Source organism: Tyto alba, unplaced genomic scaffold (genome assembly GCF_018691265.1).
Source record: "Tyto alba isolate M040663 unplaced genomic scaffold, T.alba_DEE_v4.0 Super-Scaffold_9, whole genome shotgun sequence".
Taxonomy (NCBI): Eukaryota; Metazoa; Chordata; class Aves; order Strigiformes; family Tytonidae; genus Tyto; species Tyto alba.
The window spans coordinates 31,507,883-31,525,187 of record NW_024881330.1 but is presented as its reverse complement, the minus strand read 5'-3'; the positions used below and the strand labels follow the sequence as shown (position 1 = coordinate 31,525,187).

General features: G+C 45.8%; 1 protein-coding gene across 1 annotated transcript in view; it reads right to left on the bottom strand.

The window, feature by feature from the left end:
• Positions 1 to 14,904, bottom strand: part of ZNF704 (zinc finger protein 704) — a 91,935-nt gene extending 77,031 nt beyond the window's left edge. Inside the window, exon 1 of the mRNA XM_042785860.1 lies at positions 14,554 to 14,904. Coding sequence (XP_042641794.1) covers positions 14,554 to 14,835 — 282 coding nt within the window. The 5' untranslated portion in view covers positions 14,836 to 14,904. The remainder of the gene's footprint in view (positions 1 to 14,553) is intronic.
• Between the last annotated feature and the right edge of the window lie 2,401 nt (positions 14,905 to 17,305).

The following is a 17,305-nucleotide window of genomic DNA, read 5'->3' as shown; positions in this document are numbered from 1 at the left end:
ATACCATAACTGGACTCAACCCCAGCGTCACTTCATTCCAGAAACAACACGATCCTCAACAAGCCACGCTGGCTGCCTTCCAGATAAGGGAGAGGCAGAAGCCAATGCCATGCCAATTAAAAAAACACAAAACACAATACCCCATTTCAACAACAGTCACCCAACACACTGTTCCAATTCTGGATAAATTTGCATTGTCAATAGATAAATAATTTTAACGTAATTGTGCGTCCTAGGCCTACGTACAATAGAAATACTATATAGCTGTTAAAGAAGACACAGATCAGGATGACGATTTTTTATTTCCATCTGATTTACTATATAATCAATTAGTGCAATTCCATCCAAAACCTCTTTTGATTAGACTCCAACTAAAAAACCACCAATAGCTACAAGACTGTTTAGCACCAGCCAACCTGCCATATAACTTGGTTTTTATAAACATTTTTTTCATTCTGACTTTGTGACCATCTCTTTCCATTTTCTGAAATAGATGTAAGCATGCTAAGTGTTAGGGACTGCCAATAAAACTTCCATCTGGTAAGAAAACAAAAGTCATGGGATTTTTTTTTTTTTTTAAACAAGGCTTTAGCAACATTTTTGATCCACTAAAGGACAAATATGCAGCTCAATAGGGGAAGCAAAAGAAGGAATCAATATAATTCACTCTAGCATATTAATGGAAAACAACAATGAAATACGTATATTTAACATGATACACATTTTAAAAGTTCAGCCAAAACAAGAGCTCAAAAAACACATGAATTTTCAGGCCAGCCTGAACAGCTAGGCTATGCTCTAGGCACAGGCATAAGCCACTTTCTAAACAAGAAAGAAATCAGGAGTAAAGTTCACAGTAAAATACAACAAGCAGCAATGAGAAACACTGAATTTATTACCAAGATAACGTCATGCAAGTAAAAATTATTTAAATTAAATCCCTGGAAAGACAAAGGCTTTGGTTTATTTGTACTACTTTGTAGAGTATTTCCAGTTCAAGTTCCCATAACAGAGTTTTTTATGTAAAAATGCTCTAATTTTTGCCATCCCAAAATGGCATCCTCACTGCAAGGAAAGAATGCATTGAATTTCCATTTCGCCAGAAATCTCTATTCATACTGGAATACAAAGAGATAAGACAGATTCTCGTAATGATGCTTGGAAATAATCTGCCCTGAATTTCAATGTATTATTACATTTTCAAGTATACTTTGCATTTAATTACTCGCTTCACCAGCGGTTGCTCATTACACATAAACCATGTCAATCTAATCACTGCAAGCATCTGTAAACTGCTATTTTCTAACAATATGGAAGATAATGAATTTTAAGGTCACTGTAAGTATTCTTTACAGTTACATTATGCATTAATGTATAGTAATGTAGTATTCATTTTCAACTAGGCTAGGACAAAGTCCCTATCTTCACCATTTGACTGAATATAAAAACCACCCATAGAATATATTTTCTAGATATTAAAATATAAATCTAAACATTTATGCTGCCTGGATCCACAACAGAGTGTTAGGCAGCAAGAACTGGAGGCAGCAAGAAGTTTCTACCCTTTCATCATCACGTGTAAATTAGCGCTTATCTGGCTAAATATAACTCACCTACAAAACCCATGTACCCCAGCACCAGCCTAAGGTGTTTCTGAATTACACAGCATCTACCCAGAGGAATGACAGGAACTTTCACTCCTGCATTTAAAATTCAGTACCCATGCAGGTGCCTGCTGTACCCCAAATAAAACCACAACCAGTTTGTGACATCTGAAGTTCTGCACTAACTGGCACAAGAAGCACAGACATTACTAAAACTGGACAGAGGAGGTGTTACTAAGATTACAGAGGGAGACAGTGAGGAACACTGGGAATCCATGGCCCTTCCCATGCACCATTTTCAGGTCTAAACAAAAATGATTCAGAGATATCTGAGCCTTCTTCTCTCCACCAAATAAACAAAGTGATGAAGATGTGAAAATATGGCAGCTTTCTTTCCCATCCCATATGCAGCCATAGTAAGTTCCTGACAGAAAAGTACATGACATGACTTCTAAGATAATCAGACACCAATTAGTAACAACTATAAAATATTAATATTAATTATTGAATGCGTGCATCTTCAAAATTTTCTTGCAATGTTTAAGTCTCAATGAAATGACTCTGTGCTCTGTATTCTGGATACAGCGTTGCTGCACTTCAAGCTTTGCTAAACGTGCTCCCCCCCCCATCAAGCACTCAGGTACTCCACCAGGCTAAAAAGGACTTGGCTGGCCAGGAATGGGCAGCCATAATTGCCTTCCCAATTACTGGTTTCACAAACAGTGAGCTTAAAACGAACTAAACCAGTTATCACATTTTCTCGCAGCGACGTACGTGCCTGGCCGCGCAAGCGGGAAGGGTGCCTGCCAGGCAGGAGGGTCCCCTCGCCACTCCTGCGGCGAAAGCAGCTTGAGCAGTGTCCCGTGCTTCTGAGGCAAGTTGTGGCCATGCACGGGGCAGGAGAGGGACTGGAAACGTGTGTCCTGGGCTGGCCAAGGAGCACAGACGGGCAGAAGAGAAGGATACACTTGGGTCTTGCTGCCCGGCTCTGGGAAACTTTTAAAAAGACTGGAATTGGAGATGAAAATAAGCATGCTAATGCAGAGTAGCAGGGAAGTTCAAAGAAACTTTTTCTGGTTTTATTTGTATTACGCTACTGATTGTAATTACAATTAATTATGTGTAATTACAATTGCAATTACAAGCTGTAATTAGTGAGCACCAACAAATCAAGTGTTCTTACTATATTGGCTGAAGCTCTGAAACCTCATGTCAGGGTATTTTCTATGGTATGCCTACAAACACCTATTTTCTCGGAAACAATGATTTTTCCTACTTATAAGAGATGCATAGAGGGTCCCAGAAGCCAGTGGGGCAGTACGTACTGTCTTTGCTGCCCCTAATTTTGATTCTGTCTACATTAAGAAGTTGTACACAACAGCTTAAGTTTTAAGTAGCTTAATATAGCCTTGTGTATCTTACAGCCTTCACTATCTTATGGACAGAAACATCAGTCTGGCCTGTACTTCCCAAATTTCATGCGCAAATAAAAAAATCTTTCATTACAACTATTTCAAGACCATTGCTGAAGATGTATGAGAAGCTCCACCTGTTTCTCTTCTCATTTGCTAGTGGGTTTGGGATCAGTAAGGACAGCAGCAGTTCAAAGCAGAAGAGAGAAACACCATCACTTCTTCTATCATCTCATTCAGGATCAAGCAAGCAGAGCTCCTAAAAATCAGACCATACAAGAGGCAGTGGGGAGCCCCCCACACTTAGTAAAAGATTTTGGAAATGTTGCCTCACTGCTCCCTATTAAGAAACACTTGATCGGTTCATCTGCATTTGAAAGCTGCCTTCCTCTGTCTGGATAGAGATATATAGGAGAGTATATCTAATGAAAAGAAAAACAGATTAGCTTTATTTTCAAGATCTCTTGCAAATAAAGTACAGAGGTTGTCTGACTTTGGAAGCAGCAGCCGAGATGAGATGCTGTAGATCCTAAACCACTTAAGAGGGTATGGAAATCTAATCTGTTTGCCTTAACATCCTGGGAATAAAGAGACTTTGCTCTTGTTTGTTTGTTTCTTTGTTTAAATTATGAGATCTCAGTGAAATTAAAGCAAGGTAGTTCACAAATGTATCCAACTGTTGTACCTTCTGAATGAAACAGGCGCTGTGAAGGAAAGCTTCAAGGGCCAGTGCTGATCCCTGAAGCTGAGAGCCTGAAGGAGATACTACAAGATGAGAATTAAGCACACATCCTTATCTCCTCTATCTGATCTTGATTCTGGAAGTAGAAAGCATGGTCCTTCAGAGGAGATGAACAAGCAAGGAGCATTGCCCTCAGTTAAGAGATTCTCCCAAATCTATGTTTGGCTCCAGACAAAAACATTTAGCAGTTTTCCTGTTCAGAGTGGGAGAGGTGCCAAAAAAAGAGTTTATTTTTGGGTCTGACTACGCAGAGAAGTAGTACCACAGAGTTTCATCTCATTATCCCTGGAAGCAATGAAATAACACTAGTAGAAACCTGCAGAGACCAAATGTGACCTTCTCTTCATCAGCCACTCCAGATACTAGCCCTCTATCAAACCCCTAGAGGGATGCAACGATGTCATATGGGAGAAGAGCATTCACAAAGATCCTGAAGAATAATCAAGCCCAAAGTGAAGCACAGCCCAAGCAGTCAAATGGCTGTTGTTCTCTAGAGGGAGGCTTGCTCCCTTTCTCACCCTCCTTGTCCTCCCTATGCATGCTCTACCTGTGATTTCCCATCTTTTCCTCCGTACTACTGAGATGCTTGACAAGTCCTTCCCGGATTCACCTTAACTTATTGAAGATACAGAGTCTACAGACTCTGCTGCACGTGTTTTCTGCTGTTTCAGTAGCCCACAAAAACACACAATGAATTCTGGCACTTGCCCAAGGTAGCTAGTGCGTGGCTGGGAGCTGGAGGAAGGACAGAGAGAGGCATGCTTTACCCTTTTTGGAACTGATGAAACATTAAATCATCTCATCATGGATCCACAAACACCAGGGCACAAAAGCACACTGTGCTGCAAAGGCTGCTGCTCTAGCAGACAGACCTACCAGCATGGAAAGAGAAACACCTGCAAGACCAACCTCTTCTCTCCTGCCCTCAGGAAGTAAGGACAGTTGTCTAGAACAGTGGTGTCCATGCATGTTGAAACAAAGTATCACTGTAAAACCTTAACAACCACCAGTCACTTTTACTAATTTTTCCACTTTTTCCATTAGCTCTGTAAGCAAGATAAGGACCACTTTCCATGGCCTTAGGAACCACAAGCTACGGAGGAACCACCACTAACCTAGACCTAAGAGCAGCAAGAACTGCATCACAGTGTTCTCAAAGTATCTTAAAGTAGAAAAATCAGGTTTTTTTCCTTTGGCAGTACTTACATTTGCCACAGTTGCATTAAAAAAAGAGACATATTGAGAAATATGAGGACAAAAGCATTTTTGATCCAAAGAGAGTTCTCTTCCCCTTTTCAAAGGAATAGACATTATACATCAAACATCAGGTTGGCTCAAATATTTAGCTTGCCAACTTTATGAATACCAGTTTGTAGAAGGTGATTGTACAATTTGTTCTCTATGTCAGTACGATGCAGGCATTAGCCACTTTATCTGCAGAAGTAGAAAAAACCCCTTAAGTAATCAACCAGCCTTGTGACTGCTTGTCAGAATTGCGTTGCCTATCTAAAGTTCAAGTAACCTTTTATCCAACATGTTTAAAAAATACATTAAAGATGGTAAAATGATGAGCTATATAATTTCACACTTCAGTATCTAACCATTGAGGCATTTTACCTTCTCTCTGTGTCCAGTGATCATAATGGTCTTCTATAATCTGAAGAAACTTATTAAGACTGCTGTGGAAAGGTTTTAGAAGACTAATACATTCACCTTGGTGGTTACATAATTGGGCTGAATTCCCTAATCTGCTTGAACTAGTGGGACTTTTCCGTCAACTTCAGCTGGGACAGGATTTCATGGAAATTTGATTCTTTATGTTCTGCAAAAACACCAATAAAAAGATCTGTGGTTTTATCCAAAGTTCAAGCAACAGAAGTTGTTCAGTTTCCTGTCTTCATTAGTTTTGTTGTCAAACAACAAATACCACCCACACATGTACTTTTTAATACAATGAGATAAATGTCACGGCAATCATCATTTAGGATTGGAAAGTCTGGCAAGGTGCCAGAGTGGTGAAAGTGATTCCATCACAGATTGTTCAGCAACTGTGATAACATTAAACTCCCACCTGCTCTGTTGAGCAACATGCTACAGTGAAAATCAACACAAGTTTGTGAAAATGAAGCTGACCACCACAGCAGCTAAAGAACACTTTTTATTCACTTTATATTTCCTGTTCAATTTTCACAAATAAACAAAAACACTAGTAAGCGTTTCTCTCTTAACCAATCGTCCTTCTGCAGTCTTCGGGCTGGCCTCAAGCAGCAGGAATGGTCAAGCTGCTCACTATTTTCAGAAATAAGCAATTCAGTAGATCACTTGAAAGTATTACAAAGCCAATGGGCGCTCTCATTCTGAGGGGAAAAAATTTAAAATGCATCATTGCTCAACTCACAGCAGTATTTACAGAGGATACCAGCCAGGACCAACATGCTCCTGACTGCTCCAACAGCAAAGCTCCCATCTTTGGGATGCCCAAGTGGCACAGTTTGAGGCACAGATTTATACCACAGTATGTTAAGATCTCTCTGGTGCTCTCCTATCATTGGAATTTGTAAACTATCATGTGGGAAAACACAGAGTAGGACTTGAGAGTTCAAAGCTGATCTACAGGACTGTTAGGATTCTTGTAACCTTGGTTCAGAAGCAAGGTTGAAAGAGCACAGGGTCAGGAAGGTTACAGATGGTCCATGCATCCACACTTGTCATAGGACACATTCAAAATGTTAATTACCAGACCATGAAAAGGACCCAGAGAACTACAGGCTTGATTCCCAGGAACATGACAAGTAGCTAATCCTGGAAACCATTTCCAGGCATATGAAAGACAAAAAAATCATTGTGAGTCATCACCATGTCATACAGCCTGATGAACTTCCAGAATGAAATTACTGGACTGGTAGATGGAGGGAGAGCAGTGGATATTCTCTAGCTAGACTTCAGGAAGGCTTTTGATGCCATTTCCCATAACATTCTGATAGACAAGCTGTTGATGCATGAGCAGACAGTGAGGTGGGCTGGAAACTGGCTGAATGGATGCGCCCAGAGGGTATTGATCAGCAGCGCAAAGTCTAGTTGGAGGCCACTAAAAGGTGGTGTACCTCAGGGTTCAATACTGGATCCAGTCCTGTTCAAGATCTTCATTACTGATCTGGATGACTGGCCAGAGTCCACCCTCAGCAAGTTTGCAGATGACATGAAACTGCAAGGAGTGACTGATTGTTGTGGTTTGAGCCTACTCAGCAGCTAAACGCCCCGCAGCCGCTCACCCACCCTCCCCCCACTTGGGAATGGGGAGGGAACCGGAGGGGCAAAGGGAGACTCGCGGGTTGAGATCAAAACAGTTTAATAACAGTGACAGAATAATACACTGACAGCAGTATCAGTAGGTAATGTACAATACAGCTGCTCACCACCCGCCTGCTCCCAGCCAGCGATCCCCAACACAAAGGCCCCACAGCCACACCCCCGGAAGTGAGAGCCCCTCCCGGCCCACTCCTGCCCTTATATAGTGAGCACAATGTCACATGACACGGCATATCAGCCAATCAGGGCCCATCCCTCCAGCTGTGCTCCCCCCGCCCCCGCACACAGGTGAGGGCACTGGGCCCTGGGGAGCCCCTGGGGTCTCAGGGTGCTGCAGCACTCCTCCAGCTACTAAAACAAACAGGAACTCTAGTCCAGCCAGAACCAAGACACTGATACACCAGATAGCCATACTGCCGCCCAGAGAGACCACAAGGGGCTAGAGAAATGACCCAACAGGAACCTCATTAAGTTCACCAAGGGGAAATGTGAAGTCCTGCACCAGGGGAGGAACAACCCCAGGCACCAGCACATGCTGGGGGCTGCCCAGCTGGAAAGCAGCTTTGCAGAGAAGGCCCTGGGGGGCATAGTAGACACCAAGTTGCACGAGCCAGAAATTTGTACTTGTGTCAAAGAACTTGTTGAATGGTGTCCTTAGTGGCACTAGACAAAGTACTGACAGCAGGTGGAAGGAGGTGAAACTGCCCCTCTGCTCAGCACTGGTGAAGCCACGCCTGGAGTGCTGGGTCCAGTTCTGGGATCCCCAGCACAGGAGAGACGTGGACATACTGCAGAGAGCCCAGCAAAGGGCCACCAGGATGATGAAGGCACTGGAGCAGCTCTCCTACAAGGAAAGGTTGAGAGAGGCAGGGACTGTTCAGCCTAGAGAAGAGAAGGCTCAAGGGGATCTTACCGATGTCTCGAAGTACCTGAAGGGAAGGTGCAAAGGAGACACAACCAGGCTCTTTTCACTGTTGTCCAGTGACAGGACCAGAGGCAGCGGGCACAACCATTCTGTGGTAAAGACTGAGCAGCACATCTCTACCCACTGGTAGTATCCAGCAGACAACTGATCATTCTCACCTGAACTCAATCTAGACTGAAAACAGTCCAGCAAATAAGGATCAAAACTGTTAGGGCTCCACTGTACCTCTTTATTCTCACATAGTTACAGTCTTCTAATACAATTCCTTTTAAGGGCAAAGTGGTTATGCTTGGTATGTGTCCAACAAACAACCACCACCAAATTACATCAAAAATCCTCAGCAAATTACTCCCATTCATTCTTTATGATGGGAGAGTAGAGAAAAAAATATCATCTTACAATCTCACCACCCCCAGCTCTGCCTCCAGTAATCCATACTATGTATAAACTTTTTTAAATTTTAATAAAGAAGAAAAAAAAAATTCCCAAGTCTAGTCATGCAGTTTTAACACCAACTTCACTAGCCAGGTTTTCATTCAAGGACCACAAGAAACTGAACGAAGTTTGAAATTTTAAAGTGAATTAAGTTTATCTACTTATGAAAATATGGCAAAGATGCTGGTCTTTATCTGTCTCTCTCATCTCACCCTTTAGTTGTTCCCCACAGTCCATAAGTATCCATTCACTATCTCGTGTGACTCATCAACTTCACAGAAGAGGGTAGAGCAGGGTCATGCTTGTTCTGAATTTGTACACAGCCTGGCCTAACAGGATCCTGCTCCAACATTAGAATATGAGTTCTGGTGTTCTAATAATTAGCAGTATTTATAAAAATATCTGTAGCAGTAGTAGTAGTCTGAAAAGGAGCATTTCAGTTTACTCTTAGGTTAGCATGCAAGTTCTTAATGTGTTTTAGAGACCTCTCCACAACTAAGCAAATCTGGTACTTGAAGTTTGCATTTTGCAAATTGCCTGTTAAAACATATTTGCACAAACATATGAAAGCTAAATTAAATACCACTTTGCTAATCAAGCAAGCAAAAAAAAAAAAGTTTGTTTTGCCCAAGATGAATGTATAGTCCATTCAAACAGTAAAGCTGAGTTTGATTTAAAGGACGACAATGAATTCACACCTGACTTTAGAAAGAATGCAGATAAAAGTAGCAAAGGAGCAGAGAGCGAGTTCAACCCAGCCGAACAACACAGGTAACAGGGAACATATTTCTTCCAGAGAAACTCTGAAGATGCTTCCACATCCCATATATCACACAGATGAGACTATATTTAAAAAAGGAAAAAAGGACAAAAAAACAACCTAAACCAAAACCACAAAAATCATGTCCAAAAGCATACTTTTCCCTGGATTAACCTAGACTCCTACCAATATCTGCCATCCCTGCTCTGAAACCTCTAGCACAGACTTCCATGCACTCTGTGCTTTGTACTCGTTGCAAACTCCCCTTCACAAGGTGGGCAAAACTGAGCTCAACGTGCCTGAAGCTGAAGTCTTGCTTACCCAGCTTGGGCTTTCATATTCCTCCTGAGTCATAGCACAGCTCCCTGAGCCTTTAGTTTTCAGTCTTCATCTGCTCATTTCCCATGATTTTGGGATCTGTGTATTTGCAGGAACAAATCCACTTGTAGGAAGTTCATCCTTCTGAACTACCAAGAAGTATTCACACACAAGCCAGTATCTGGAATAGATAATTTCTCGGGTGCTTATGGTAAGGTAAAGGGCAGAGACCACAGCAACATAATGCTTGAGGAACAGGAGAAGCGCCCATAGTCAGCTGGGTTAGAAATGTCCTGTGTCCATATTTCAAGCCTGGGGACAGAAACTGGGCTGGAGATAAAGTGGCAGCTCAACCGCGCTAAACAGAAGAAAGCACTAACCCCTTTACTGATTATAACAGTAGAGAAAATATTGCAACATGTTGGCAAGTTATCACAAGCCTGTGTTCATTACCAGCCCAAATCCTCAATCAGAGCACTCTAGTGGTTTAAAGGCAAATAAGCGTAGCTCTGCTACTTATGGTGGGTCTTGCTTATAAGTACCAGATAAACTCAGCATCACAGACTGCTGATGAACCCTACTTCAAAACCTCTCCCCGTATCACCAAAACCAGTAGTTTCCATGGAGTAAATTAATCCCAGCGTGGTACTAACATGGCTGCTTGTGGTATCTGAACCATGTCCCATACAAAAGATTAAATAAAAAGGACCGCAAATTAATCCACGCTTCAAGATAAAGTACCAGTAATTGTGCTATTTATTCTTTTTCATCTAATTTCAAATGCCTGGAAATCTAGTTACAGCCAAAACAGCAAGTATGGGTTGCACAAAAAGAGTTTCATGTGCAAAATGAGTCTGTATAATCAGCACCTTGGTGCCATTTGTTTCCCTGTACAGATGAATGAACTAGTTCTGACAAAATAAGCAAGCCCAGCACTTCTCGACAAGGCTTTACAGGCTCTCAGAGTCCCTCTGGCTATCCTGCCATTACCCACCAGCTACAGACAGCACACTCATGCCTCTTCAAGCATCGTGTTAGAACAGCAGGGGGAAATGAGAGCAACAGAAGTGTTTTCCAGTGTCCTCCATGTGGACATCTATCTGGTGTCTTGGGACTGTGTGTGGCAGAGTTTTGGCAGCAGGGGAGGCTGCTACAGGGGTGGCTTCTGTAAGAAGCTTCTAGAAGCTTCCCCGGCTCCAAGACAGACCTGCCTCTGGCCAAGGCCGAGAGAACCGGCGATGGTGGTAATACCTCTGTGATGACATATTTAAGAGGGGAAAAACCTGGTGGGCAAAGAGGGGAGCAGAGAGGAGGGAGATGGGAGAGAAACACCTATGCAGATACCAAGCTCACTAAAGAAGGAGTGGGGGAGATGCACTGGAGCTGAGACTCCCCTGCAGCCCGTGGTGAGAGGGCAGGGCTGTCCACCTGCAGCCCACGGAGGTCCATGGTGGAGCAGATTCCCCCCTGCAGCCCACGGAGGTCCATGGTGGAGCAGATTCCCCCCTGCAGCCCACGGAGGTCCATGGTGGAGCAGATTCCCCCCTGCAGCCCACGGAGGACCTCACGCCAGAGCAGGCGTCTGTGCCCAAAGAAGGTCATGACTCTGAGGGAAGCTGTACTGGAGCAGTCTGTTCCTGAAGGACTGCACCCCATGGAAGGGACTCCTCTGGAGGAGTTTGTGAAGAACTGTAGCCTGTGGGAAGGACTCGCATTGGAGAAGTTCCTGGAGGATTGTCTCTCATGGGAGGGACCCCATGCTGGATCAGGGGAAGAGTGTGAGGAGTCCTCCCCCTGAGGAGGAACGAGCAGCAGAGATAACAGGTGATGAACTGACTGCAATTCCCACTCCCTGTTCCCCTGTGCTGCTGGAGGGGAGGAGGTGGAGAAATTAGGAGTGAAGTTAAGCCCCAAAAGAAGGGAGGGTGTAAGGAAATGTGTTCTTAAGATTCGGGTTTATTTCTCACTGTTCTACTCTGATTTGATTGGGAAATGAGTAGTGGTGGTGGTGTTCAAATTAAATTGATGTTTTTTTCCCCAAGTCCAGTCTGTCTTTTGCTCATGGCCATAGTTGGTGACTGAGCTCTCCCTGTCCTTGTCTTGACCCCCAAGCCTTTTGCTACATTTTCTCCTCACCATCCCACTGGGGGGGGGAGGAGGAATGAGTGAAGGGCTCCATGCTGTTTAGCTGCTGGCTTGGCCTAAACCACAACATGTGGCTACAGCAATATAATGAAGCAGTTTTTGTATCTTCCTCATGACTAACAGTCTCTCTCACTCTTTTTTTTGTCGTACTTGTTCTCTCCTTCCAAGACCTGAGAAATTGGAGAAATAACATTTGTCTTTATAATGTACTTCTTCCTCTCTCTTTTGCCCTATATTTAAAGGTGAGGGTTAAAAATGGACCACCAGTGGTGCAACCACACAGCATAGACTTCTTTCCAGTAGAGACAACACAGCCATAAGACCTGATGATGCAGGTACTTTTTTCATCTTGATGAGTCAATCAAATTCTCAGGCACTTTTAAAAAAAAGATTAATTTCACTGCAGACCCTATGATGTATTCATCCATGTAACACAGGCGCTCCATGGAAGTGACTTTGTGAAGAGCTCATGAAACCTCTAGCTGTAAAATGCCATTACACCCAAGGGCACAGACATCAAGTGTACATGTGCATCATTTGTATCTATATCACACACCAAGCCATTGCGTGCTGCTTTTTAATTGCATTATCTGGATAACATAAGACTGCAACACCAACACCCGGACCACTTTGCTTTCAAGTCTGATTAAATTCTGAAGCTCTTCAGGACATCTCTTGTTCTGAAGGGTACTGGACACCGCAACAATTTATGTTCTCTCTCAGCAGTGGGCACCCCTTCAATTCCCTTTGCTCCCAAATCCCAACTCAGAAGACCAGATCCGGAGTCAAATGCTGTTGACCCCATGCCAGTTTTCCATGTGGAAGGAATCCTGTTTAACAAACCGGAGACAGATCGTGCCAGTCCTATTACCCTCCCAGTTTTGCAGTTGGACCTCACTTGTTGCATTCACTTAATGCCCATTTCTCTCACATTTAATCTGTTACTTGGAACAACCCTTACATTAAGCTTTATGTACTCCTACACCAACAATCACTAAAGAAATATACAGAAACCAAAGACAGTTTCTTTAAAATGTTAAATTGTAACAGCTTTCTTAGTTTATGGTACTCAAAAGTATAAATACTGAAAGCAAATCCTGATGGTCATGAGGGTTAGAAATATTCTTCTAAAGAGGGTAAATACCTGCACCTGGATACTAAAGAGGACCTGAGAGTTTATTATGTACGCTAAAAGTAGCCTAAGATGCACTACTCCACTCACCTCATCTAGGAGGCAGATTTACTGTACAGGGAAGTAAATACATGCAGGCATGACATTCTTACATGCTCATATAGTCGTAAGTGTAAGGCAGGAATACCAGCAACCTTTACTTATATTAACAGACCTACTACTCGAAAGCTTGTTGAAGGCTGACAGAGAGAACAATACACTCCAATAACCCACGTTATATGAGGATTATACCTACGTAATCCACCTGATAGTTCAGATCATTTTGCTCCATTTGAGAATTTCACACTTTTTTCCTATTAGGGACACAGCGGAAGTTTCTCTAAGCTTCCTCTATCACTTGGCGTTTCGGTGTGATGGGGAGACCGATGGGACCAGAAACCCATTATGGTGCCTTTCATCCTTAGGCTATCTGTCAAGTGTCAAAAGGTTTTAGAGCAAGCAAGCTGGCCCAGCCTGTCAGGCCTCAGTAACACAGACAGTCTGATCCAGCCAGACCGTAACTGCATCTTGTGGCCCTTGACAGACTCACTGAAGAGCTACACGGACAGGGTCCAATGACCCAGCTGGGTCAGATTTATCCTATCACTGTTATAACAAACTAGCTCTGAAGCATTATGGCGATAACTTGTATTTCTGCTGATGCTTTCCTTTAGGATTTTTTTGGTGGTTCATTTGGTTTGGTTTCCATTTTTTTTTTTTTTTTTTTTTTTTTTTTTTACCTTCTGTGGATACAGGGAAGACCCCAATGGCAATATGGCACTATTACTAGGCCAACCCTGATCTCTTGTTAAGCAAGAATCATTATCTAGATTTAAAAAAATATAAATCAATCCCAAGGGATATCCTTTACCGTTTCATACGCATTTATTTCCCATAACCAGTGTAAAGCTATTACACATATCCTGCACAGACCTACACACAGACTTAACACTACTATCCGAGTTATTCGAAGATCAAAATAACTACAGAAAACCCCTCGTGATAAAATAATGAAGCCTAAATCTGCGGGGTCTCAGCCTGCAAGTGTGTTCAGCAGGTTGCTCCAAAACGCACCACATTCAGAGGACTGCCCGCGCACACTCCCATGGGGTTTCAACCGGGTCTCAGCGCACTATTGCTGCACTCGGAAACTTTTCACAAACCGCCCGTCCAGGTCTCCTCACCGCGGGCACCCTCCCTCGCAGGAGCCCTCCAGCACCGCCTAACCCACTCGCCCCCCCGCCGCAGGCACGACTCTAATCTTGGAAAAAAAAAAAAAAAAAAAAATTACCCAGTGCAAACGGCCAAGCTGAACACCCACGCCCCCCCCCCCCCCCCCCGCAGCAGCCCCGCCGCCGCGCACTTTACCCCGGGAAATCTTTATTCTCCAAAACTGCTCCAGACACCGGCGGCTCCCCCGCGCACGCCCCCTTCTCGCCGCGCACCGGCCGCCCCCGCGGCTCCGCGGCCCGCCCGCCGCCGCCTCCCCGGCGGGAACCCGCTGCCCCCGGGGCTGGCGGGGCGCGGGCCCGCCCGCAGCCGGCGGCGCCCCAGCCCCGCCGGGGCCGCCCCCTCCGCCCCCCCGGCCCGGCCCGGCCCGAGGCACCGGCCGGCCCGGCCTGCCCCGCCCCGGCACCTCCCCCGGGCCCCGCCACCGGCACCGGGCCGGGCCGGGCCGGGCCGGGCCGGGCGGTTGCCGCCACCGCCCCGCTCCCGCCCACCCGGGACGCACCTTCAGGCTGCCCCGGAGGGGGCCCTTGGCGTGGCCGGTCAGCGCCGGGGGGGGGCTCTCCAGGCCGCCCTCCTCCTCCTCCTCTTCCTCCTCCACCTCCACCACCACGTCCTCGTCTTCGTCCTCCTCCTCCAGCGCCGCGGCGGAGCCCTCCCGCCGGGGCGGCCTCCAGGCGCTCTCGGGCTTGGGGGGCCGGCCCCCCTCCGCCTGAGCGGCCGCCGGCCCCGCGCTCAGCCGCCGGCTGCCCATGCTGGAGCGCTTGGCCAAGCGCCGCGCCTGCATGGTGCCTCCGCCCGGCCCGGCCCGGCCCGGCCCGGCTCCCGCCGCGCTCAGCCCCGGCCGCGGGCAGCGGCAGCGCCGAGCCCGAGGGGCGGCGGCGGCGGCGGCGCTCACCGGGGGGCGGCGGTGGGTGTGTGCGGCGGGCGCGCCGCGGCCATGGGGGCCCGCGGGCGCGGCGAGGCGGGCCCGGTGCCGGCGCGGCCGCCCCGCCGCTCGCCCACCTGCTCCCGCCGCCCTCCTCCTCCTCCTCCTGCTCCGGCCCGGCCCGGCCCGGCCCGGCCCGGCTGTGGGGCGCAGCGCGGGGTCCGCTCCCGCTCGCCCTTTCCTCGCCGCCGCCGGTTCCCCGGCACCAAAACCCGGACTGGATTCCCGCCGACCGCGGCTCCGCCAGGCGCTGCGCGGGGCGGCGGGGCCGCACCGCCTCCGCCCGTGGCCGCGGGCGGGTTTCCCCGCGGAGCGGCGCCGGCCCCCGCCGCCCACCCGCGGGAGGGAGCGGGGAGCGGGGAGCGGGGCCGTCCCCGCCGGCCCGGGGGCTGCTCAAGCGGCGGGAGGGCCGGGGGGTGCCCGACAGCCCGGGCAGATGTCGGGGGGGCGGGCGGGTGAAATACAATGATTCCACCTCTCCCCAGAAAACATCACGGGGGAGAAATGGAACTTGGGGGGCGGCGGGGGGGGAGCGGAGAAGAAACTGGGGGGGGTTCCAGTTAAAAAATTGAAGCAGAGGTGTCTACACCCTGGTGAGGAGAAAACTGTTCAGGATGGTTAGGGAAATCATTTCCAGTTCAAATTGGAGTACTTCTGCACTTTAAGCTTTAAAATGCCTTTCTGAAAAGTTTTTTACATTAAAATAGTTTCCAAACAGAGTTTTAAGTTATTGCTGTCACGATTTTAATTTATTATAGACTTCTGTACCACTTATTGAAGCCTCCCAAGGCTGAGTTATACTTAAGGTCACATGCTTATCCTAACCTCTTCCTCTATAAATCAGTTTTAAGTCTGCATTTACGTCTTATTTTTGAGCCACATATATATTCTTTTCAATTTACAAGTGAATTACAGTAATTCCCTTTTTACTGTTCAGTACCCTTCTCCCCATACATTCTGTTTTAGAGACATGACAACAGGCCAGATGTACACATAACAAGTCAGCATGGGGCTACGCTTTGCTTCTAGCACTAGGTTAATTTGTCCTTGCCAAAAAGGAATTATATTTATTCATTTTAGAATACAGCATGCAGTGCTTTCTATGCAAGAAATTATAGCTAATAAGAGTACCTATAGATAATAGAGTACCTATTAAAGAAATAATGACATTACTTTTCATGTCGAACTATGGAAGTTGTTTCAATTTTTTCAACCCATCCCCACACACCAGTTGTTTTCATTCCTTCAAGGTTTGCAGAGACTGCATCTTTGGACGAGATCCGCAACAGAATTGCTGGCGAATTCTAGCATATCAGGTCTTCCAGCAGTATTTCCCCACCCTTCTAAAAGTGACATTTTCAGATGTTTTACCGTGGCTTTGATCAGCTGCACCGCGGTGTCAGCACAGCCCAGCTCACAGCCCAACAGCAGCCAAAGCCCCCGGTACACGCCGACATGAGATGTCCCGTTTTTTTTCCTGCTACTGCATGACTACTTAGCTTCTTGATACCTGGCTGACTGGATCAGTCATGATTTTTTGAAGCTGATGTTGTATAAAGGATAGAGCTGTGGAAGACAAAAAAAAAAATGCTTTTTAGGTTTATTCTTACACTGAATGTTCACAGTGGATGTTTAGATTTGACAAAAAATGTTACACTTAAGTTTTGCCTTAAACCATTTAAATTCACGTTGGAATTTTTAGTCCCTTCATACTTGTACCTCAAAGGCATAGAAATGGAATCATTCCAATACCTCCTAGTATTAAAATTATTCGTAATAGTTCCTATTATTTGAATACCACCTAAATCTAATTGTCATCTTCTGTAGTGGCCTGCGTTCAAAGTTACCTGAATTATAATCGCATTACTGAAGGTCCCATTCCTATCTGCCACATACTGGGATACATGTTGTGAGACTCCTTTGACTTTTTCAAAGGTCTGTATGCTTTAATTGTAGCAAAACCAGAAACAAAATGAGAAATTACACGCACCGAATGTGTTATCACTGAATTGGATTATATGTGCTAGCATGAACACCGCAAATAGTAGAACAGAGACCAAAGGGTCTCTTGGGGAAAACGGTGATGATAAAGGATAGCTGGGCTTGCGCAGACATGTCTGTTAACTCCCGTAACAGCTCACACTTCAGCCTCTATTTGGACTCTTCATGAAGTCAGCCCTTCCGTCAGGTTAGTTCTGCGACCGCTGTAACATACAGCTGACCTGCCGCCTCTTGCCCTGAGGTTTTGGTGGGTGAACATAAACGCAGAGAGAGTTAACCAATAATCAGGCTTTTACTTGTCAGTTCCACAGCAATTGTTTCAAAAACT